The sequence below is a fragment of the Acipenser ruthenus genome, chromosome 14 (assembly GCF_902713425.1).
Source record: "Acipenser ruthenus chromosome 14, fAciRut3.2 maternal haplotype, whole genome shotgun sequence".
NCBI classification, from domain to species: domain Eukaryota; kingdom Metazoa; phylum Chordata; class Actinopteri; order Acipenseriformes; family Acipenseridae; genus Acipenser; species Acipenser ruthenus.
The window spans coordinates 26,586,490-26,610,699 of record NC_081202.1 but is presented as its reverse complement, the minus strand read 5'-3'; the positions used below and the strand labels follow the sequence as shown (position 1 = coordinate 26,610,699).

Sequence of the window (24,210 nt, the reverse complement as noted above, 5' to 3'; positions counted from 1 at the left end):
CTGTGAAACTCAGGAAAGAACACAAATGCAGCTGATTGGCTGAGACACTTTACAGCATGATGATGCAGAGTCGTTATCGACATGAGAATGGGTGTTGGTGAGGTTCAGTTGTGCGTAACATGTGAAAATTAGAAAATTAACTTAAAGTAATAATAAATAAATTAACTTATGGTAATAATTGGCAAATTATGGGGACTGTTAGTTTTGTGAGCAAGATACACGAATGACCTCATGCGGTTAGCATCTTAGCAGAGAAAGACTAAATATCCAAGCAAAACATTTTGTGCGCCAAATCGATTGCTAAACAAGGTGCTGGCACTCTTCTAAGCGAAGCCGCAACTCCAGCACTCCGACTGAGAACAGGACCCAAAAAGAGGAGGCAAGCTGCATGCAAATAAACAACCAAAGGCAAAGAGACTGAGGCCCAGGGGGAGGACTGCCTTAAACCTTAAGACTTTTATCAGACAAACAAGTCTGAGTCTGCTGTACCTAAGCTACAGTATCCAAAATAAACTGTGACTGGTCTACTATAAATACTGGTGAAACTACCAGGGAAGCAGGCAAAGAAAAGAGATAGAGAAAAAAGAGAAATAAAAGAAATATGGAGTACGCACTGGATTAATGTGAAACTTTGTAATGTGATTTTGTAACAATTATAAGTCGCCCTTGATAAGGGTGTCTGCTAAGAAATAAATAAATTAATTAATTATTATTAATAATAATAATAATAATAATAATAATAATAATAATAATAATAATAATTTCTATGTGGCCAGACAAAGAGTGGAGGAGGAGACGTCCCCAAATATTTAGAAATCATCTGTCTGTTCTGAGCCTGTCTGACACACAATGTATTCAGCAATTTCGCCTCAACAGACAAACAATCACTGACATCTGCCAACTACTTCAGGCTGATCTGGAAGGAGACATGTGGAGAGCACATTGTTTGCTTGTAGGTACACGCACCAAGACAGTATAGGCACTTCTACGTAAATTGTAAGGGGACCTATTCTGTCAACGTGCAAGTAGTGTGTGATCACAACTACATCACAAATGTGTATGCAAACTATCGCTGCTCTGCTCATGACTTGTTTATCCTCGCTAATTCGCAGATGGCAGCTGTGTTTCAGTGGTATGACAGTTTGAGAGGCTGGTTGTTCGGGGACAACGGGTTTCCACTGAAGCAGTGGCTAATGACACTGCTGCTCAACCCCACAACCCCTACTGAAGGTATAGTCGTACCTGTAAACGTGCTCGTACTGTAATTGAGCGAACACTTGGAATCCTCAATATGTGATTCCAATGTTTGGATGTCTCTGGGGGAACACTACAGTACACTCCTCAGAAGGTTAGCAATATCATCCTGGCTTGTTGAACTTACAGAGGAAAGATTACAGGATTTGAGGGAAGCAGATGCTGAACTTGAAGCACCAGTGTTGGAGGATGCAGATGCTGATAGTGCCAGGCAGGTCAGACAAAGACGGGTTCATAGGTACGCATGCGGACCAATGAAAAACTGCAGACTTTGATATTGTTGTATAAGACACAAATACATACCATCAGTAAATATAAATTTACTGGAAAACTCCTCATTCTAAATTTTTCACTCACCGCTCATAATATCGTAATGGCTGTCGTAATGGCAACTGGGTTACCAAGGTCCGGTTAAACCGCTCCACCAACCCATTGCTGGTCTTACGAATCCCCAGCCTGCTCCATGGGCCCGCTGACTGAGAACTGCTGAAGGGGGCTCACGACTGATCTGCCAGTCACTTCTTTGCTGTGCAGTCGTCGCAGCAGCAGCAGTGTTTTGTTGTTAGTAACCTATATATATTTTCTTCTAAACATGCGTAAAACGTGTGTGTAATAATAGTGGTAATTAAATGTGTCTAAGCGAGACTAAATATGAATGTCATTATGTATTTTTTATAAAAAAAAAACAAAAAGAAAAAACTGTAACTGAGTTAGCCATAGATTCCAATTTACTGTATGCGTGTGCGCGCGTGCGTGTGCGTTTCTGGATGTAGTAGTTTTTTTTTTTTTTTTTCAATGTGTATATAGTTAGTTTTGGTAATGTGTATGTTTTGTTTGCTTTGTATTTCAGCTCTGTATTTTGATATACAGTACGTTTGTACAGTTACAGTTTCTATTAGTAAATTGTTATGTTGGTTAATTCAGTTAGCTTTAGCTGAAAAACGTTTGGGGAAATATAATGTAATAACATAACTGTAAAAATGTACGTAAATGCTTTGAACTTAATGTACTGTAAAGTGTAAGAGTGTTTTGAAAGTAATAAATGCTTTGAACGTAATGTATAGAGTGTTTTGAGCGTGAGAGTGTTTTGAACGTAGAAGTAGTGTTATGAACGTGACTTGAGTGTATTGAAAGTGCGCTAAAAACACATTGAAAACACTCCCAAGGCGTTTTTTTGCGTGAGTGTTTTGAACGTATTACACCGGCAAAGGAACTGAGCGTCTCCAAAGAGTGGTATAGCGGTGTGTAAAAAAGGAAGCGGAGTATAATTCTTGTCAGATGATGTAGCACACGACTTTTCTCCTTATATAAAAAAAAAGCCCATCGGTAATACCCAGGCTGAGGCTCTGGTGAATGTGACACTCCCACAAGTGAGGTACAAATGACGATTCAGAGTTTTAAAAGCAACTAACCAATCAGGCTTTGTTGCACCCTCTCCCCTGGACAGCAGGACATTTGCCGCGGAGTTACCAAAAAGAAAAAGGTTCATTTGGAGCGAGCGCCGCATTGTGACGGAGTGGGTGTTTTTGTGTCGCGCATGCCTCAGCATCAGCAATGTGAATTTCTGAAATAATTAATTCGGTGCTTTGGAATGCCAGTTTAAGGAGTTTCTACTTCTTAGATGCCAATAGTAGAATTGTGTTGCGGACGTTTAGGAAAGAGAGAGCATTCCATGGATATATTGTAAGTAGTGTTTTTTTTTTTTTTTTGTCTGTTCAGGGGGGAAAGGGTGTTTTTAAAAATGTGTAGATGTTTTGTTTTCATGCCTAACTGCAGAAGTTACTGTTTTTTATTTGTACTTCGTAAAGCCCTACATACACGAAGAAACATGTTTCAAGACAACGTGTTTCCTTCTTGTGTACGCTGGATGTTTCTGTGTTTACAGAAATATGGAATCGTGATTTTTGGAGTAGACCTGGGTTGTACTTCTATAAACATGTTGCCTTAGGAGACTGTGAGCATAGGTCATCGACCATGTGACTATGCAAGAATCCTTACAGTCAATCGTTTTATTACACTTGTCTTGTCCACACGACTATGTTACTTCCTTTTTTTTTTAACAAAATAAAAGCAGAAGCACTCGTTGCAAAGTCTTCCGTTTTTGGGAGCATGCAACAGGAATGATTTCCTCTAGGTTTCCTGACAATTCTTGAAGAAAATGCATGCTGGACTTATATTTGATAGTTATCGCGCTGCTATTTCTCTTCAAACTACTTAAATAAAATCAACACCACCTACTATATTTAAAATGTTTATATAGCGCCACTCGCCAATTGGCATCAGAGCGCTGTACAAGGCAAAAAACATTAAAATCATTTAACATATAGTACCATATATAAAAATATGTATCATAAGTAATATAAACACACACAATACAGTAAAACGTAAATATATTGCACTAAATTATACACTTTAAAGTCATGTATTAAATTATCCAAAACGAACTGCTTTCGGAGGGGGGGGGGGGGGAAAAACAACCCTGCTACAAATCTTGCACCAGCAATAACGATCTTTAACATGCTGTACGTAAATGGTTTTTGAGAACAGACTGGGGCAGAGTTTGTTTCGTCATATTTTAATAGCACCGTGGTATGGCTTGTGTGTACATTCTGTATATTCTGGTGGAAATGTCCCGGCCGAGGTTGCATTGAGAACAACGATATTACGTCGTTTTGTTGTAGCACAAAACCAGCAACGCTACCATGGCAAAAATGCTTTGGTGTGTATTGAGGTTGTCTATGCAGAACATTAAATGGGTCGAAAATAAATAGTTACTTTGTCAATTTAATAAATTCGTAAATTAGCTGTTTGGCAATTCAACTCTCAATTCTCAATTTAATGTGCCAATGTAATTCTTTGTGCCTTGATTGTGGGGAGAACGACTTCCGTCAAGATGCGCGCAAAGGCATGTGGGATATAACAATGACCGAAACTAAGTTGTGACCTCTTTTTTTTTTCCATCATCAATGCTGATGCTCGTGTTAATTTTGGTAAAGTACAAAATGACTCCTTAATGTTCTCTGATTGCTGTGTAACATAGATCTGGAGGTTGACTAGTAAATACCAAGCAGTCATATAAATGCTGCCAGCGCTTGAAACCTAAATTTATCGGATCAGGTTACGACGCTGGATAACGGGAACTCGCGAAAACTTATGTTTCCATTAACATGTTGAAGAAAATAAACGTTTATGCGTGTCCAAAATTGACAAACACTGCGCACAAAAACTGGTAAACGTGATGAAGTCATGGGCATGGTTAAGGTTAGTCTCGAGAACAGTAAATACTCTTAGAAAATTGCTCACTGTGTAATTTATTGCATTCTTCTTTTAAACCAAAATAATATAAGTCGCATTTTTAGTTAGTACCAACATAACGGATTAACTTAACAAAGCTTTAGTTAGGTCATTGGAGCCCCATACTGAATCCAACCTAATGTGTATTAATACCTAGCGGGTCTATAAAAGAAACATGATGAATCGGACTTGTTCAACAGAATCTTGTTGTAATGTGATTTTTATTTTCTCGTTTCAGTTTATTTAAAAAAAAAAAAAAAAAACGTGCGTTAGTATGCAGTGTTTAAAGCTAAGATTGGAACAACGAGAGGTACACACGCCACATTTAACGCTTAATGTGTGTGGTTTTACTTTTAGTATTGTAATTTTAAAAGGGTTACTTTTTCTTTCTGCTTGCCTTAAAGTATAAGCCTGTAAAATGTATATTAATGGAACCTATTTTAACGTAGCCTTTTAGTTTTATACAGCCCATTTTAACAAGGCTTATTAACTGTGGGAGAGGTGGTTATTGGGTTTAAGTATAGTGGGTTTCTCCTCCTCTTTATTCTCGAGTTCATTTTGGAGGCCGCACCTTAGTTTCAGGCCAGAGCAGCTCATTTTGGAATTTGGTGACAGTGGAAATTAGAACCTATTCTAGGGTTAAGTTTTAGAAAGCTGGGTTAAATAATTTAATACGTGACTTGAAAGTGTATAATTTAGTGCAATATATTTACGTTTTACTGTATTGTGTGTGTTTATTACTTATGATACATATTTTTATATATGGTACTATATGTTAAATGATTTTAATGTTTTTTGCCTTGTACAGCGCTCTGATGCCAATTGGCGAGTGGCGCTATATAAACATTTTAAATATAGTAGGTGGTGTTGATTTTATTTAAGTATTTATACTTGCAGATATATTGCTTTCTTTTTTATATATTAATATGCACTTGGTTTGGTTTCCTTTTGCACTCAGTTAAACTCTCTCGTCATGAACAGGGACCTGAGAAATCTGTTTGCTGCGGAAAACACGGATTGTCTCTCCGCTGTAGGAGAATTTTTAGTTTTACACTTGGGGCGGGGCAAAGGCTTTTTTTTGTTTGTTTGTTAACCAAACCAATACACATAATATATAATCAACACAAATAATGTTGTTTTAAATTTAAATAAATAAACTTTAAACTGCTTCTGGTGTACAGAAGCAGTTTCCAAACAGTGAATTTATGAATAGAATTACCTCCAATTTTTCTAGCCTATGAGTGATCTATTACATATAAGAAATACCTCTTGGTACAGGAAAGGGGAGTCAGTGGTGAACTATATGGGTTCATTAGTTTCTATGATTTAATGAGGACCTGGTAAAAACAAGTGAGGGGGAGCCATAGCATAGGACCATGTTATGACATACATCTGAGAAAATGCTTACAGAAGACTCTTCTACTAATGATGGATGACCTTGACAGAGAAGCAGGTGGTTCGGAACTTGCCTGAACAGGATTTTTTGTAAGAGAAACCGAGAGAGGTCACATTTAGTTTAAAGCATTGAATGGCTAAAATGGGACTATTATATTTTGACTCTGTTCCTGATAGACTGGATTTAAGTGAGAATAATTGGATATATAGTTGCATGCTTAGAAGTTTTCTATGGACCTTCTACCAGCCCCTGTCCAATATGTTTTAGTTAATTGTTAAACCACATCTATACATGTAATGAAGCAAACCAAATAAGGAGGATGTCTTTTGATGTTAAAAGGGAAATGTATTTTAATCCAGGATTGGAATAATTAAACCAAAGTAGGTGTATTCTTCATATACTTGTACTGTATTCACATGCATGCTGTGTTCAGGAACTCCCTGGTACCAAGAAAGAATAACATCAGTTCAAAAGTTCACCTTACATATTTCGTAGGAGAGGTGGATTAGGGGATGATGGATAATTCATTTTATGGAGGGAGTTGCCGGGTGTTTTGGGAATGTTGTTGACTTGAGGGACAGGAGCTGTTAAGGCTGATTAATGTTTAAGACTTAATTGAGATTTGAGTAAAAGCACTCGCTAGAGTGCAGGATGCGCTCTATAGCCTGGACATTCCACAGCTGACCGTGGACGGGAGCTCCCAGGGGGCGGCGCTCAATTGGCCGAGCATCGTCCGGAGGGGGGGAAGGGTTAGGTCGGCCAGGGTGTCCTTGGCTCACCGCACACCAGCGACTCCTGTAGTCTGGCCGGGCTTGCCTGTAAGCTGCCCAGAGCTGCGTTGTCCTCCGACGCTGTAGCTCTGAGGCGGCTGCAAGGTGAGTCTGCAGAGTGTAAAGAAGTGGGCGGCTGACGGCACACACTTTGGAAGACAGCGTGTGTTCATCTTCGCCCCTCCCGAGTCAGCGCAGGGGTGGTAGCGGTGAGCTGAGCCTAAAAATAATTGGGCATTTCAAATTGGGGAGAAAATAATAAAAACTAATTGGCAACGACTAAATAAAAGAAGAAAAAAAAACAAAAAAACCAAGGTAAAACCCTAGTCAAGTATCACTCAACTTGCTAACTACAAGTTGATGTGATCCATGCTCTGAAGATCTCTGACCGAGCTGATTGCTGTTGGTGTCGTATTTAGAAGTCTTTGCCTTTTGAAGACCGTTTCTGTCCATACGTTATATTCTACACTTCCATATACTGTAAGGTAAGCATATATATTGAATCTATATCTCTTTTATATTGAGCGCCTCCAGACAGAATGTCTTATGAAACAAACAGTGTGTAGTGCAGTGACTACATCCTTTACACAGTAAAGTCATCAGTTTCCTTTAAGAAATGTATAGCTAGAAAAATAGCTTTGGTTTAACATTGAAAATTTATAGCTTTATTAAATGCAGGTAGAGTATAAAGAAATAAACTAAATGAAATGCACAATAAATGTGGCTTACTTCGGTAAAGCCCTGTCGAGTACAGTACCTTGGGTCTAAGTTTTTCAGCATAGAAGAATGCAGTGCTTTGCCATTTTTTGTTGCCATCTTTTTTGCTTTCTTGTTCTCTTCGTGTTTACTACTGGCAATATGATCTTTTAATGGTATTGACTTGTACATGATCAATCGAATGACAGCAATATGTGCAGAATAGTATCCTACCATCCTCGTATAGGTAATCAAAGTGTTTTAGCTCTGTCTTACTAAAACATTGCTTTTTTTCCCCTTCGTTGGTGCAGAGACACGCCAGTAAAGTCACATGATGAATTCATTCAACTTGGCTGGGTGTTGTCACAAGTGACCTTAAAACCCCTTCTCTCTTGTACAAGCTGCTTCTGCCTTTTGAATGGAAGACTTCTGCTGCAGAAGTGCATGGTCCTTAAATAGAACCAACTTAATCTCTTTAGGGGTTCCCCACTGAGCTAGAAATAAGAGGCATTGGAATAAATAGTGAATTACGCCACAGCATTAACTGTTAGATAAATATTTACAGAATACTTGGGCCAGTCTCCATTACTTGGTTCCGCTTTACTCTTTTTTTTTTTTCTCCACTGAATGGTACCACAGTTGCAATAAAAGGCAGAATAATCTGATTAACAAATTTGTAAATCAGATTTTATTTAATATATAATTTGTTACAACTGCTGGCTTAGGACGCACGTATTCACGGTCTATTTGGCGATCCGAAATAGTCTGCACTGTAAATGTTATCACTATAATAAACAATTAAACCTATCAAAGCCAACATAAAAATAGAGACTGTTGCTCTGTACTTTCTGTAGACTTTTGTTTCATCCTTTTCTCCCTCCCTTCCTTCCTTCCTCTTCATTTCACTTTGAGCTGTTAAAAGTGAAATATTTATGCACAGTGGTTTAGAGAATATATAAAATTATAATTTCTTTTGTACTTTTAGCATAGATGTTCTTGAGTAAACAGTTGTGTTGTGTGTTTTTATACGAGTCATCAAAGGGTGTTAAAAATGCAGTTGAAAGTTGAAGGTCCTTTTTATAAAGTTCTGTGTTTTGTAGTCAAAACCCCTCTGTTGTATTCTTTCTTCTAGTTTTAAATCATGTTTTGTTTAGATTGCTTAGATGTTTCTTCGCTGGCTATGTGTGGTTGCTGCTAATACGTTGTAAGGACCTGTCACTGTTATGAGTAATTAGAGGTCAGATATTTGAAACTTATATTCTTGGTATATTCGAATTATTTTAATCGAAATGCTCACCTTTAATTGCAATATTTCAAGTAATCTGTGTGTTTTTATATAGCTCCTTTTCATGGCAATGCTACCCCAAAGTGTTTTACAAGAATACAAAGTACAGTGTCATAACTCAAATAAAAAGATGATTACAAACTTTACAAAACCAATTTACATTAAAAAAAAAATCACTGTCAAAAGCTAGGAAAGTCAAATGTGTTTTTAGCAGTCCTTTACATTTCTCAAGAGAATGAGAGCCTCTCGCAACTAGTGGCAACGACTTCCAATGTTTAGGAGCACTAGTGGAGAAAACTTTGACCTCCCAGAGTGACACACCTGGTCAAGGGAACAGCCAGCAGCTCTGAGCTTGAAGAGCGCAGCTGACGTGTAGGGATACAGCAAGTCCGATTTTTAAATATGTAGGGATGGCTATAAAAATACAAAGACGAACCCAAAACCTCAATTACTGTATTTAACAAAAATACATAGCATATTTACATTCCCCTAAATTGCAGATATTGCTTTCACTCACCATCGCTTCTTGGAACACGTGTGCAAACATGCCTCCATGGGCAACACAAATTGTCATGTTGCTGTATTTGCTGTCAATTGCCGACCATGTGGATGAGACGACAGTGCATCAGCTGGTTCGAGTTACGACACCAGTTATACCAGAAGGGGTTTTAGTTCTGATTTGTAAGTTCTGTAGTGACAAGTGTCCTCATGTCTTTATCCGTGAAGAGAAAGGTGGACCAAGAGTGCTGTGTTTCAAGAGAAATGAGGAATTTTGTATTTCTTTGTGGACATGAATGGAAAGCCAACGTGCTTAACTGTAAGCAACATGCGGCTGTAGTGAAATAATGCAATACTAAAAGACACTATAAAGCCATAAAACCATGGCAAGAAATATGATAAATATACAGGAATGTTACATTAAGATAAATACTCTGAATTAGCACAGTCATTGAAAAAGCAGCAATCTATGTTTACTAATGATTGCTGCTGTTAAGGCAAGTTATGTGATTGCCCACAAAATAAGTTTTTCTTCAAAAACATTTTTTTTTTATGTAGAGTTTAAGAAATGCTCCTGAAATACTGTGTCCTGAGAAGCGACAAGCTTACTCCGTCATGAATATCAACAAATCAAATTTTCATTCTCAACTAACTGACACATGCCTTAACTCGATACTCCAGATATCCTTTTCAGTCATTGATCTTTTTGGTGAGATCTTTTGACCTTGAAACAAAATGGATCTATTTATATTTTACAAATTTTTTTTTACCTTTATCCTATGGGGGGGGGGGGGCGGATCAGGCCCGTGGGCCGTAGGTTTGACACCCCTGTGCTAAAGCTTTAATGTGGTAATCGGCATACTGAGATAACGACTCAGTCACCTATCCTGCCACTCGTGGGTAATGTATAAATACTGGACGTATAGGGTTACTTTTAGTAGTTTTTATTTATCAACTTATTCTGCGGAACTTTTTGTAAGATATATTTTTCTGTCTGGTGTATTTATTGAAATGCTCATGTTTGTTACATGGTTAAAACAAAGAAAAAAAAACAATTTGTGAACATAAAAGTGCTATAAGGAATCGTAACGCTAAATCGTCAATAGTGAGACATTTTAACCCAATGGGACATGACATCTGCTTCCTTCGATTCTTGGGTATTGAATTGATTAAGAATCCAGGGAGGGGTGGTGATTGTGATGAAATACTGTTACAAAAGGAAGCGCAATGGATACATATGCTTTGGACTGAATCTCCAGGGGGGTTAAATTGGGATACAGAGGAAGACAATAGCCGCAACACGTCTGTGCTTGCATGTGTGCTGTTTTTTTATTTAAATTTTTGTTGTGGTTTTAAAAAAAAAAAAAAAAAATTATGTAGAATATACAATTTCACTGTGCACCGCATGCAGTTTCAGTGTGTAGTTTATGAGGTTTCAAGATTTCAGGATGTAGTGTATGCAATTTCACTATGTAGCATACCTGTATGAGATTTCACTGTGTAAAGCATGCAATTTCAGTATATAGTGTATGAGGTGTCCGTTTTGAATTGTCCCTAGTGGTGCCTCATATTTGAAGACCACTTAGCGAGCCGACTGCTAGTGTTGTACTCCGAGCCTCTGGTTCGGACGACTGTCTTTTTTTCTTTGTCCTGTTATTATATTTGAAGACATACTTCACTGTGGAGGGTAAGCATAATCCTGAATTAGTCTCCCCATTATAGAAGCATGATGTTATAGGATCGGATTATTATTAGCTTTAGAGATGTTATATTGTATGTATTAGTATAATTGGGTGCCAGACTGCCTGATGTGTGTGACGTATCCATATTGCTTTATAGTATTAATGCTGTTAGTTTGCAAAGACACCAGACTACCTGGAATGTCTAAGCTAGGCTTCAACGTAGATCAGCCATCGCTCAAACCATTTAAGCGTTAATAAACCGAAGGAGTACGAATATACTCTGTTTTGTTTTGTTAAACTTTGAATAACCAAGTCTTATTTATTCTTGATTTTCTGTTGTCTGGGTATGTGAAAATCTGTAAGCCAGTACACAAACACGCTGCAATTTAAACTTGTTTTAACTGAAAAATAAACGGTAACATGTAATCATTAGAGCTGTCTGTTACATGCTGTCATATCAGGACTTCATGAACACCAAGCATGGGAGCTGCATTATGCTATTCCCATATTACTACACAATGAAAGGTGCGGTCACCAATTCCACACACATTTTCAGCCAGTCTTGCAGGGGCCTTGATGCTCAGTCATTTTTTGTTGTTGCCTTGCTGTGAGAATTGCTGAAATAAAACTCCTTCATTGCACTAATGGAGTACTTTTGTCACACTACAAGCAGACCACTACTAGTTTGGAACATACTTAAACCATCCAAAGTGGTGCCAGAATGCACCATTTTAATCCCTTTTTTCAAAGATGTCCCATCAGAAGGGGGACACGCCCTGACCCCCTTCAGCCCTATGCGCCATGATGAGATCGGTGCCCCCTACCTTGTAAGTGCCAGATACCTTAAAACTACTTGAAAACCCTGCCTTTTTAAATTTACATAAAAAGATGTACATTCTTGCAAGTATTGCATACCTGCTATTTTTTCTGTTGGTATGAGTCAAACTTTCTTTGCAGAAAGCAATTCAACACTTAATTCAGAATTAATTCTTTGGCTGAAGAGAGATTATCAGCTCATCATCTAACCATGGAATCTTGTGCAATTAAATCACTTAAAACTCCTGACGGTAAACAATGTAACAATCTACAAGACGCAAGAGACAGAAAAAAATCTATTCTTATTGACTCAAAAGACTATTTAGGCACTCTATGATTTGACTGGCGAAAGATAACATTGGTTTATTGGAGTTCATAAAGATAACTTTTCAGCTTGGTACGGTAACCTTTTCACGTCCTTGTTTTAGTTTTTGCTCTTTTTGCTGCATTACAGCTCTTCATTAATTAGGTTTTCAGGGCATTTTGTTACTGGCACGTGTGCAAGACACAAACCTTAAGTGTGTTTTTATTTGTTGCTCTTCTTGTTCTATGTTTCCTAAACAACTGTTCATTTTAAGCTACTTTTTTACACAACAGTACTCGCACGTATTGCCACCATCACAACTGTTGCAAGAAACTGGGGTTCATGTGTTCTGCTGGTGTTAAAATACCTGATGAAGACATGTTGGTGTTGAAGCGCGTTGTTTGTTTTACAGCTATGTCATTTTTTTTTTTTTTTTTAAATCAAAGAGATTTTGATGAATATAAATGAGCGGGAGTTGAGTATTTAAACCTCTGAAGCAAAGATGAATTTCATTTGGTAAGTCGTTTTAAATAGTTTGGTTGAAATAAATTGGAACACTTGCATTGCCGTAGAGACTCTACTTTCATTGTGTGTATCTATCTATGTATCTATCAGACGTCATCTCGCATTTGTAAATATTGACACGTGCTTTTAAAGGGAGATGCAGCATTTTTGCGCCTAACCCCTGAAAATACCTGAGTACCCTATGCCATCCCTAGTAGGGACCCAGAAGAAATCAAACCAGCCTCAAAGTGTGTAGATGTAACAGCGAAGTTTATTGTACAGAATTCTGGAGCGAAGTAACACAGGAGATCTGCAGTTAGTTCTCTGACACGTAATCACAAGTTATAACCTTTTTATACCAGTGCATAGACAAGTTGATGCAGACTTGTTTTGTGTACGTACAAGATAACGATCAAAGGAGGAGAATAATCAAAGAAGCAGACCTGTTATCTTGATTGTGCAGTAGAACATTTACTCATGTCCTAGTGAACCATAAATAACAAGCTGATTTGTGGGGGAAGGTATGTCTCTGTTGCAATTAGGGAGACAGATGTTACATTTAACAAAATGCACTCACCTATCCTAGTTCCACCCTGTGTTAAACGCACATATCCTTAAAAAGATTTCATTATAATTCATTCAACCCCTTTAAACTCTAATAGACTTTGAGTTTACACCCTCTTTTAATCATGTACTTCATTTCAGCGATTTAAATAGGCTATTTGTATCTGTTTTTGGTTTGTTTTTGATGTTGGTATGCAACCATTTTTTGTGACCTAGCATCACATTAATTGGTTATTGATATAAAAGTTGTTTTTTTTTATTCACCACATTTACAACTGTGCAAGGCTGCTTTTTTAAAATAACTGCAGGTTATTTTAAGTACTGCTTCTTGATGCGCTTTAGTTGTTTCTTGGTAGTCCTGTAACATATTTAGAAAGGTGGTAAATTTTGTGAATATGGCACCAGGCTTGTATGTAAATTGTAATACTTGCCACCTGACAGTCCAATACACATTACAATGTTAGCATTTCTTAGCAATTACAGTATATTCATGTTTAATCTAAAATCACAGCTTTGGTGAGGTGTGTAACTTCTTTTTCCTCTTTTTTTTTTTTTTTTTTTTTTTACAGAATTTTTGGCTTGTAAACAAACTGAAGGAAGCATTACCGTGACATAATTGGAGTCCAGCACAATGCACAGGCCTGTCGTGTGGTATCCCTATAACCAAAAAGCAGCTGCCTGTGAATCGTCTCAGAACTGTCCCACCAGACCCACCTTGACTCAAAATAACTTTGTGCCTGCTTCAAATCCGCTTGATGGCGGACCGAAAAACTTTTCCGGGTTACCAGCAGCATCTCTTCAGAACACCACCAAAAATTGGCAAGCATCAAAAAATGTTCAGGTTAATAGTAACTTTCAGTTTGGCAGTGCAGCTTCAGAGTCTTCTATTCAGAACACAAACAGACCACCCACTGCCAGTGAAAGAGGGACAACAAGTGACTCATTGTCTGCACGCCAGGCTTTTGCAAAACCAAGTTCTAAATTCAGTGCATCTTCCAAACCAGCACATTCTGAGAGCACTTCACATTACCTAAATGGGTTGTATTACATGACCATTCCAGTGACTGCAAGTAATCAGAATATTACAGGTGGAAACTCTGGACCATTGACGTCTTCCCATGTGGGACAGCAAAATTACTTTCCAAACAATATTTCATCACTAGTAAACTACAATGCAAGTAATCCTCTGACTCTTCAAGTTGCATCAGGTAATCCTATTAATACGAATAGAAATTCCATGTCCGGATTGCCATCTTCCCAGATGGGACAACTTCATTACTTCTCAACCCAGCAATCTTCTGGAAGCAATACAAATGTTCCTCCGAATGTCACAATAACACCAAACAATCAGATTACAAATGTAATTTATTCTCCAGTTGTGTCATCTTCCCAGGTCGGACAATACAGTTACTTTACAAACAGTTATCGGGGACACCATCATGGAAACGATACTCAGAATATCCCAGGGACGCCAAGCAATTGGGGAGTTGCTGTAAGCCCCGCCCAGGTGGGACAACATTGCTATGCAAGCCAGCAATCTTCACTGGCACCAGAATACCACAATAGAAATGGTCATCAGGAAAAACATGATACTATAAGGAATGAAAAAACAGCTGCGGTATCCACCCAGATGGAGCATGATAACTGTACTAACAGGTTATCCCCACAAGGACCAGTGAACTGCAGTCCTGATAATATTCAGAAAATTGCAGTTGGAAACACAGCTCCAGATTTGAATTCCGTCCAAGTGGGACAACAAATGTGTTATTCAAACCAGCAATCTTCACTCATGCCTGTGAATTACAATCGAAATTTTGCTCGGAATATCTCAACTGTCAACAATCCAGATACACCTGGAAGTTCTGCTCCAGTGATGACGTCTTCCCAGATGGAACAACAAAGTTATTGTTCAAACCAGCAAGCAACACTCTCTCCTGTAAACCAGAATTTAAATGGTGCTCACAGTATCCTGATGACCTCTAAAAATCCAGTTACAACAGAAAACTCAGCTGCGGTTGTGGCGTCTTCCCAGGTTGGACAACAAAATTATTATCCAAACCTGCAAGCCATGCTTGGTCCTGTAAAACACAATTTAACTGTTGCTCACAGTATCCCAGTGACTCCTAAAAATCCAGTTACAACAGAAAACTCTGCTGCAGTTACGTCGTCTTTCCAGGTTAGACAACAAAATTATTATTCAAACCAGCAGGCCAAGCTCGGTCCTGTAAAACACAATATAAATGGTGCTCCGAATATGACGATGACACAGAAATATCCTGTTACAACTACAAACTCTAGCCGTTTGGGACAGCACGCCTACTTTGTAAACCAGCAGTCATCTCTAGGACCAGTAAACCACAATGGGAATGGTGTTGAAAATATCCCGGGGACAGCAAGAAATGAAATGACTTCCGAAGTAGGTAACCTTGATTATTCAAACCAAAAATCTTTACAAGTCCCAGAAAGTCACAATACCAATGGACCTCTGGAAACTAACCCTACAGTGACAGATCTTGTCTCTACCAATGTATTTGACTTATTGCTAAATACAGTAGTGCCGTCGCATCTTTTGCAGAAGCATAAACAATCTAGTGTTTCATCAGTGCATCAAAACAGTCAACCTGCTGATGCTGTCAAATCCAAAGAAAAACCACCTCCTCCATACCCAAAAGCACAAGAAGAAGCCTTCTTGGTTACAGTGAAAAAAAATTCTCGGGGAGTAGGGTTTGTTGCTAAAAATGTGATCTATATTGGCAGAAATCATTCTGGTGGGAGCACATCACCACAGACCTGCTCTACACAGCACATGACCGACAGAAGTCAAACATTGCAACCAACTCCCCAGAATGTGTCTCCAGGTGTCTCTACAAAAGCTGGCAACATTAAACAAATCGGACAGCTTATTAACAAAAACAACATGGAGCGATTTACAGCTCACCATTCCTCTGCAATTCTTAAGCGAATAGAGACTATTTTATCTAAAGAGAATCTGCATAAATCTACCAGCCAGCAACCTCCTGTAGATGCCCAGGAGAATAACCTTTCTCTGCAAACGAATAGAGAGACTTCTGTAGGGGAGTCGATAACAAATACTACAGTGGCCACTCGCACCCGTCCAGCCGAACAAGTTGATCTGTCTTTTACGAGTCAACTACAAAATGATGTGATGGAGGCCATCCACAGCATTTTTACACAACAAACTGACTGTCAAACAGCAAAGCCATCCACTGCAGAGGCAAACGGTTCCAATAATTTGACAACTGCATTGGTTCAGGAGAATGGTGAGCATGTGAATGTACAGCAAGCCAAAATTGCATCTTCGGTAAGCAACCAAGAGGATGCAAATGTAGGGAATGTATTGCCTTCTACTGAAGACGAGGAACTAAAACAAAGTTTGATTGCTAAGCTCTTACTTAGCTCATGCTTGACAAGAACAAGTGAGCCACAAGTTGCGATTGTTCCTCCAATATCGCAGCAATGCACAGATACTGCATACAAAACAGAATCTGAGGAAACGGATAATGATTTACCGTTTAAAATCACAAATGTCTGTTCCCTAGCAGAAGCAAACTTTGATTTGAAACCAGAAGCTAATTTCAAGACAGATATTCCAGTAACAGTCTCAAAAGATCAAGGAGCGCCTGCATCATCCTTTACAGTAGCTTACTCCAATACTGAACCTTTAGATGATAGAATGGATGAAATGTTTCCAGGCTCTATATCCAGAGATGTGAAAGCTCAATCGAATGGCAATGAATGTGTGGTTTCTGAAACTATTCCAGGTCCTGATGAAGATCTGGAGTTACCATTATGCACCATTTCACAAGTTGTCTCCTATTCGCAATTTCAAAATGTAACTACAGACAATCCTGTACTTGTAACCAAGGATTTAGAAGCTCCAATTTGCACAATTTCACAAGTTGTCTCAGATGCCCAGTCTCCCAATTCAACTTCTGACAACGTTCTGGTATCCGTAACAAAAGATCAATCTGCACCAGCTGACAAAATTTCAGAAAATGTTCCAGTACCTGCTACAAAAAACAATAAACTGAGTGACACTAGGGGAGTTGAAATCCATTCAAGCCTTTCCTCCATGGAATCTGATACAAAAAATGATGTGTTTGACTTGTCTACTGTACCAGTAAATTCGTGGTCTCTCAAACTGTTAAGAGTTTTAATTGAAACTTTTTACAAATCTGAAGATCTTCTTCCATCACAGACGTGTGTCGTGGAAAGTATAATAAATCTGTACTGGGGTGGAGAAAGTGAAGCATTTTATAAAGACTTCAAAAATGCAAACAATACTATGGTTTCCATGTGTAAATTTTGGCATTTTACCAATACCAGCCAGCAAGAGGAGCATGAGGCCAAATGTTCAACTGTAGGAACGGATGCATCGGAACATTTGTTTTATGAAGTAAAGCCAGAATGGTTCGAGAAAATAGCGGATCAATGTCGGATTATGGAACCTGGGGCTTCTGAATCCGTTGATCTGGTTTATAAGTCATCTTGGTTAAATCTTAATGAGCACTTTGATATAGACAAAGAATGTGGAAACCTATTGTCTCTGAACTTCAGAGACTGTACTGGTGAAGAAGTGAAACATCAGAAGACAGATGCAGAACCAGACCTTCATGCAAATGAGAACGAGTTGGTTAGTAGCGAAGAAGAGGAGGAGCCTTTAGATCTGTATTTAACACAGGAAAATATTGAAACATCTACTGTAATTGATCACACGGACACTGCAAAACCTCAAAAGACAGATGCAGAACCAGACCTTCATGCAAATGAGAACGAGTTGGTTAGTAGCGAAGAAGAGGAGGAGCCTTTAGATCTGTATTCAACACAGGAAAATATTGAAACATCTACTGTAATTGATCACACGGACACTGCAAAACCTCAAAAGACAGATGCAGAACCAGACCTTCATGCAAATGAGAATGAGTTGGTTAATAGCAAGGAACAGGAGAATCCTCTAGATCTGCCTGCAACACAGGAAAAGAATGGAACATCTACTGTAATTGATCTCACTGACACTGTCGACCCAATATTTAATGCACAGATAAAAGTATTGGAACCTCAGGATGCAAGGACATTTTTTAATGAAGTCTGCAAAACAAATGGCAATCAAGGGGAAATGGTTGGTACCACTACTGCATTAAAAACAATGGAGTATGAAACTACCTCTGATGACACTTACTGCTGTCTTTCCTGCTGGATAGGTAAAATGAGTGGTTGCGAGTCCAAATGCACACGCCAAGCAAAGGTTCAATTAAACCTAGATGAAGACTTGACTCCAAAAAATAAAGAGACTGTCTACATAAACCTTGAACTAGAAGATAAATCACCCAAACGACCTGTAAAAAATGTTCCCGTGCGATCTTCATCTGAAGATTCCTCTCCAGAAAAAGGGAACCCAAATGATTTGACAGTCAAGCTACCTGCCTGCACACCAGGTTTAAGAGAGGAGTCCATGAATCCCAGTAATTCAGGTTCTGTGAAGAATACAAATGAAAAATGCGAGGGATTGGTTTCTTCAGAAGTGGGCAATTCTACAGATTACAACAACGAGAAACCCTTAAAGCATTCAAAAACACAAAGCCAGAGTCTTCACAAAAGGTTAACTCAGTTGCAGCTCCCGTTTAAGAAAAAGAGACCTGCTGCCGATGACATGAGCGAGAACAGCAGTGCAGTGAAGAGACTAAAGCATCACGATGCCGATCAAGAGGCCAGTAAGTCTTCTAAAATGAGCAAGGAGCATGAAGGAAACGGTGAGCATTACATGAAGTCAGAAGTGACTCCAGTGAAAACTACAGGGGGTCTTCAATACAAGTTTGCTGTTTCTGAACAACAGAAAGGTGAACCAAGTCATGAAAGAAAACGTAGGAGAGAAGAAGAAAATCTGAAATGTAGAAAATCGAAGAGTGCTAAAATGGATAATTCCGAAGACTATGTGGTATCCAGAACAAAGAAAGCTGAACAAGCTGTGACTACAAACGACAGTACAGTGAACCTGGTGTTGTTTGGTTCAAAAAACAAACAAGGGTCTGAACATCCAAGTAGTTCATCTGAAAGTGCAGTTTTGAGTCCTAAAATTCCAAGACCCTTTGGTAACCGAATGCGACCCCCTAAAGTGATCAGTTTAAAACTTCCTTTGAAAAGGATAGAAGATGAAAAAAAAAAATCTGCAAAATATGTTGAGAATGGAAGTGACTACAAGGAGCATTCAAAAAAGAGAAGGAAGAAGGAAAGGCACCATGAAATGAAGCATGATTCTAAAAACCTGGATGGAAAATATAAATGGAAGCCAGGCAGTTCTGAGCACCACAGAGTAAAAAAAGATGGTCATTTTGATAAGTCCTTGGCTCATTACAGAATCCCTTCCCTTAAGGTAAGATGGAATCCAAGCAAGCACAAGTCCAATGAGCAATCTTCATACACAAACGTGGGAAACGCAAGCGTGAAACCCAATACATTGGATTACAGGGCAGTTCAGCATGTATATGAGGAAAATCCTTCAAAAGGCAGCATCTCAAAAGAGATTCCCAAACCTGATTCTAGAAAAACCCAAATGTCCAGTCATGAAGCCAATAAAATGGCATTTAGAAAACTTAAGTTCAAGGATGGTGACCTAGCTAAGCGGTCTGGACAGCTTAATCAAAGGAAAGTGCCACCCTTACGTTTAATTAGGAAACCAAAGTGGCCCCCCAGTCTTCCAGATGTTAAAGAGCAGGGTAAATCTGAGAGCAAGAGCCCCTCTGCTGGAAAAGATCTGCCTTCTGATGCTCCAGCCTTGAAGGAACAGAAACTATTGGAATTCAAGCTCTGGCCTGAAACCTCGTCTAATTTGTTCAACTTTCAAGACAATGCAGATTTAAAAACGGAAAAGAGTGCTGTGGGAGCTGTTGATCAAAGTAAGTGCTGCAGTTTTATTTGAATGCTAGCTTCCTTGTAACGCACTGATCTGCATCACATTTTATTGACACTATTTGCCTGAACCATAGTGAGTCATTTATTTTGAAACTATACTTCACTGAAAGAATCACATGCTAGTACCACAGATCTAAATGCAATGTAGTACTGTGGCATATATGTTGAAGGTTAGACCTATTTTAAATCTAAACATTAGCAGTACTGATGTTCATTTCTAACTGAAATATTGTCAAAATGCGTTTTAGATTTCTTCCATATAGTTTTTACTTTTTATTTATATTTTTGTAATGTTGCATTTCGTCTCAGAAATCATTTATCAGATTTTTTTTTAAAATAGAGACAGGAAGCTCAAAAGCCACTTCAATATTGAAACGCAGCCCAAAGACACTGCCCTGGAAAGTCAAAGGTAAGACTGTCATCATAACCCATACTTGCTGAAAAGTTAGTACGCACACTAGACTAAACGAATATCTCTACGTCATTCTTTTTTCCTTTGAAAACTGCATGTGGACTTATTTTTTCTGATCAACCAGAACTACCTCGCCTAATGCTCTTTTAATTTGTGCTTTGCTTTGTTGCCTTTTGAACACAAGGTTATTTCTGGCGAGTGTTTTTAGATTAGGTGATGTCATGTGAAAGTACTAGACACTGTACAGTGTTTCTGTTTGTTCAAACTTTTTTTTTTTTTTTTTGTGTGTGTGTGTAGGTTACTGGATACAGAACAGTGATGTCTGCACTCCTCTTAAAGACCAAACTCCCTCTAAAGGAGGTCCCAAATCTCCTACTAGCCCTGACCTTGGTAAAACGTCTGCCAACTGTACTTTTCTGGAGTACAAAAAGAAATTTATGGAAAAGGAAAACAAAGTTCATGTAGCTTGATGCAGTGCTCCGAGCACTGGAAAGAAACTGACTGCCATAAATGCATCTTCTGCAGATTAACTGGGGGATTATGTTCCTCTTGTGTTAAATGTCTGAAACCTGAAGGCCTGCAAGAATTCTATGTATTCATATATACTGTGTATATCAAAATGGGTTCAAGGTGTTCTGCACCTTTTTTTAAGAGTGTTACTTTGGCCTTGCTGAATTTTTTCAGTGTGAAATGTATAAAACCATTTGTCATGTTACAAAATGTAAAGATTAGGGTTTGCTGCACAATCAAATGGTTATGGTTGGAATTTACTTGCCAGTACACATTTTTACTGATTTTCAATGGAATAGTATTAGCTAGGAACCAGTGTTTACTTGGCCTTATGTAATGTTTTGTTTTTACTTTATTATTTGTCTTGTTGTTTTCAATTGCTTTTTTCATGAACAGTTTGTATAATAGTGTGCAACATTGTAAATCTTGCGACCAATACTTTATGTAAATCTATTTTTTTTTTTTTTTTACAGAACATTGTTTACAAAAATAAAGTGCATTGCATTATAGTACAAGGATTCCTTTGTTTGTTTCTCTGTTCTCTCCCCCCCCCCAAAAAAGTGGAAAAAAAAACAAACAAAACTTAAATAAAACTTGATCCGTTAAATTTAGAACATGAAGTGGTGCATTTGTTTGTTTTCCCATTTTCTGTTTTATAAATATGCTGGGCAACTTGCAGCAAAATCAGTTTTTTTTCCATTTCTGCAAAGAGAACGTGCTGTAAGCAAGCATTAGCCTAGTGTACAAAAAAAATCTTAATACTTTTATCAATAGGCTGTATGTATTGGCTTAGTGTTTAGTGTTTTATTCAGATTCCTAACACTTGGTGTGATTGTATATAGATATATCTTATTGACATTGTAATGAAACAGTGTGATTAGCTCTTTTGTTTACAAGCTAGCAAATGTATTTTAATTACAGCAAAACATCAAGTGAGCAGTTTACTTACATTTTGAAGTGTCAATTTAAAGTTATCATTTTTGCAGGACTGTATTGAAATAGATTGAGAAATAACAATTGATTTGCAGAGCATACATGCCAAGTACATTTTATATCCACAGGTGAGCATCTTGATACAAATTAAAAAATCCACTGTCACGGGTGACCCCGAACCAGCTGTCCTATGTAGTAAGACATTGGATCCCTTCGCATGGAGGGTCTCAGTGGCTAAAATTCACGGTTCCTCGATTGAGTCAGATTCAGTGGTATTAAGTTTGCCCACTGATGATGCAGAGCAAAACAGATGCTGGATGCCTGCTGATATGACAAACAGTGAGTTTTGGCCTCCTACTGTGTTCTGGATGGATGACATACCTCTTAAGGTGTTTCTGTGTGAACAGAAGGATATGCATGAGAGAAACATGTACAGGTCCAGAATGATTGTGAGAGGTACAGAGTTAGCCCTGGTTCATGAAATAAGAAGTAATTCTCTTGTTATGTGTGACTGTGACAGATGCAGAGGTAAATCACCCCTGACTGGACCTAAGCCATGTCCAGCCTGCAGTCATTTAGCAAGACACTGTTGGATCTTGTTTGAATGTGACGACTCAGAGGGACTCTCTTTCTCTCATTTGAATGTAAACCCCAGGGATATAAAAAGAGTTGAATGTATGGATTGTAAGGGTGGTCACCTGGTGAAATGGGCACATCTGGGCAAATTAGAATGTGAGGAAGGTATCCCTGCTAAGCGTGTACAAGTGTCTTGTAGGTATGAGGTCAAGACCATGGCGACCCACACCTGTGACGCAAAACGCTGGATCAAGGGGCCTGTGGTGGTCTTCGCTGAGCCAGCTCGGGATGAACCCAGAACAGAAGTGGAGTCCTGCTGGGAACGAGCTGAAGCCTTAGACATGGACTGGATGATTTAAATATATTAATGAAATGCATGTGCTATAATCATTTGTAATGTTTAATAGTTTTTAGTTTGTAACCATAAGTTTTAGTTTGTAACCATTGCTGTAGAATGCTCTCTCTGTATGACCCTTTAGCAGGAGCAGGGACAGCCTGACACCCCAGTCAGCTTCAGGCAGTCTCTTATCATGATGGGCACAGTCCCAGAATTGAGTGCTAGAGTCTCTGCTAATACTTTTTCAGCTTGAATACAGAATAATGCTATACTAATAAATACATGTTAATATGTTTGCTTTAAATAGTATAGATTGTTGTGGTAACATGTAATCATAGGTAGTGATAATTATTGTTAGTTTATATAATAGTGTGAAATATTAGGAACAATTTTTATGTATAAGATCATATGCTTCACCCAGCTTAATATGATAGCATACAAGAAGCTGTTTCTTATCAAGATAGGCATAGTTGAATACTGAGTCCTAATTCAATGAAAAGAATTGCTGCTATGCTGCTGTTAGTAGAGAGTAATAAGGTTAACAGCCATATGCTATAAGGAGTAAAGTACTAGTTTGACTCTGAAGTTAAAAAGATGCAACATAAAAAGAAGTTGTGGTTAACATACAAAATAAAAGGATTGAATAAATAATGACAAATAAAAGCAGAAGATTAGAATTAGATTAGAAGAGTAAACTCCATGTGACCTGTCTTCTTGAGCTCTATACCAGCCTGCCCTTGGAGAGATCAGTGCTTGGTACAAGGAGGCCCCCTTGGCGTTGGGAAGCAGGAATTCTCTTATTAGAGGGCTTACAGTATCAGGGGCCGGAATTATTCCCAGGACTGCAGAAAAAAAGGGAGTTAGAATGGATGGTCTTAACACCTAATTAAAATAACTAGTTGAAGGGCAGAAGAGGCACGCATGACACAGGTGTAAGGAGACTTATAGAAACATCCATCACTACTAAACTTAGCAAGGAAAGAGGTGTCTCCAACAAACTGGATTTAGCCAGTATGTGTATAGCTGAAAAATACAGGGTCATCTGGATGTCAATTAAGTTCAGGCTACCAGGGGCCCATAGGAGAAAAACATTACAGCTTTACAGCTCAGTAAAATAGTTATTATAGTATATTATGATACAACTGTTGGTGTTGCATATATTTAAACACCACTCCTTTTATAATGCACACATATTAAGTAGTGAATCAAGGTAGCAAGGATTTTGTGAACTCTGCTTCACCTAACTTTTCAGATGAAGGAGGGGGCCAAGAATTAGTGGATAAGGTCATGGGCCAGTGTTGATTTGTTGGCATATGACTCCAATTGAGTCTGAAGAGTTGGTTGAATTCTTTAGAGATTACTGTTTGCCAAAAGATAAGAACTGTCCATATAGATTAATGATTGGATTTAATTGGGGCTTCCCATTGCTTTCAATGGGACAAAAATCCT

General features: G+C 38.4%; 1 protein-coding gene across 2 annotated transcripts; it reads left to right on the top strand.

Annotated features, from left to right (window-relative positions):
- The first annotated feature begins 2,671 nt into the window (after positions 1 to 2,671).
- On the top strand, positions 2,672 to 21,424 carry LOC117419951 (uncharacterized). 2 transcript variants are annotated; one of them, XM_034033366.3, is made up of 4 exons: positions 2,672 to 2,937; positions 13,633 to 19,977; positions 20,334 to 20,402; positions 20,703 to 21,424. In XM_034033366.3, the coding sequence occupies exons 2-4, from the start codon at positions 13,695 to 13,697 to the stop codon at positions 20,873 to 20,875; spliced, it is 6,525 nt and encodes a 2,174-aa protein (XP_033889257.3). In that variant the 5' UTR covers positions 2,672 to 2,937; positions 13,633 to 13,694; the 3' UTR covers positions 20,876 to 21,424. The 2 variants fall into 2 exon arrangements, with proteins under 2 accessions (XP_033889257.3, XP_058842248.1); XM_058986265.1 differs by lacking the exon at positions 2,672 to 2,937 and adding an exon at positions 4,147 to 4,244.
- The last annotated feature ends 2,786 nt before the right edge of the window (positions 21,425 to 24,210 follow it).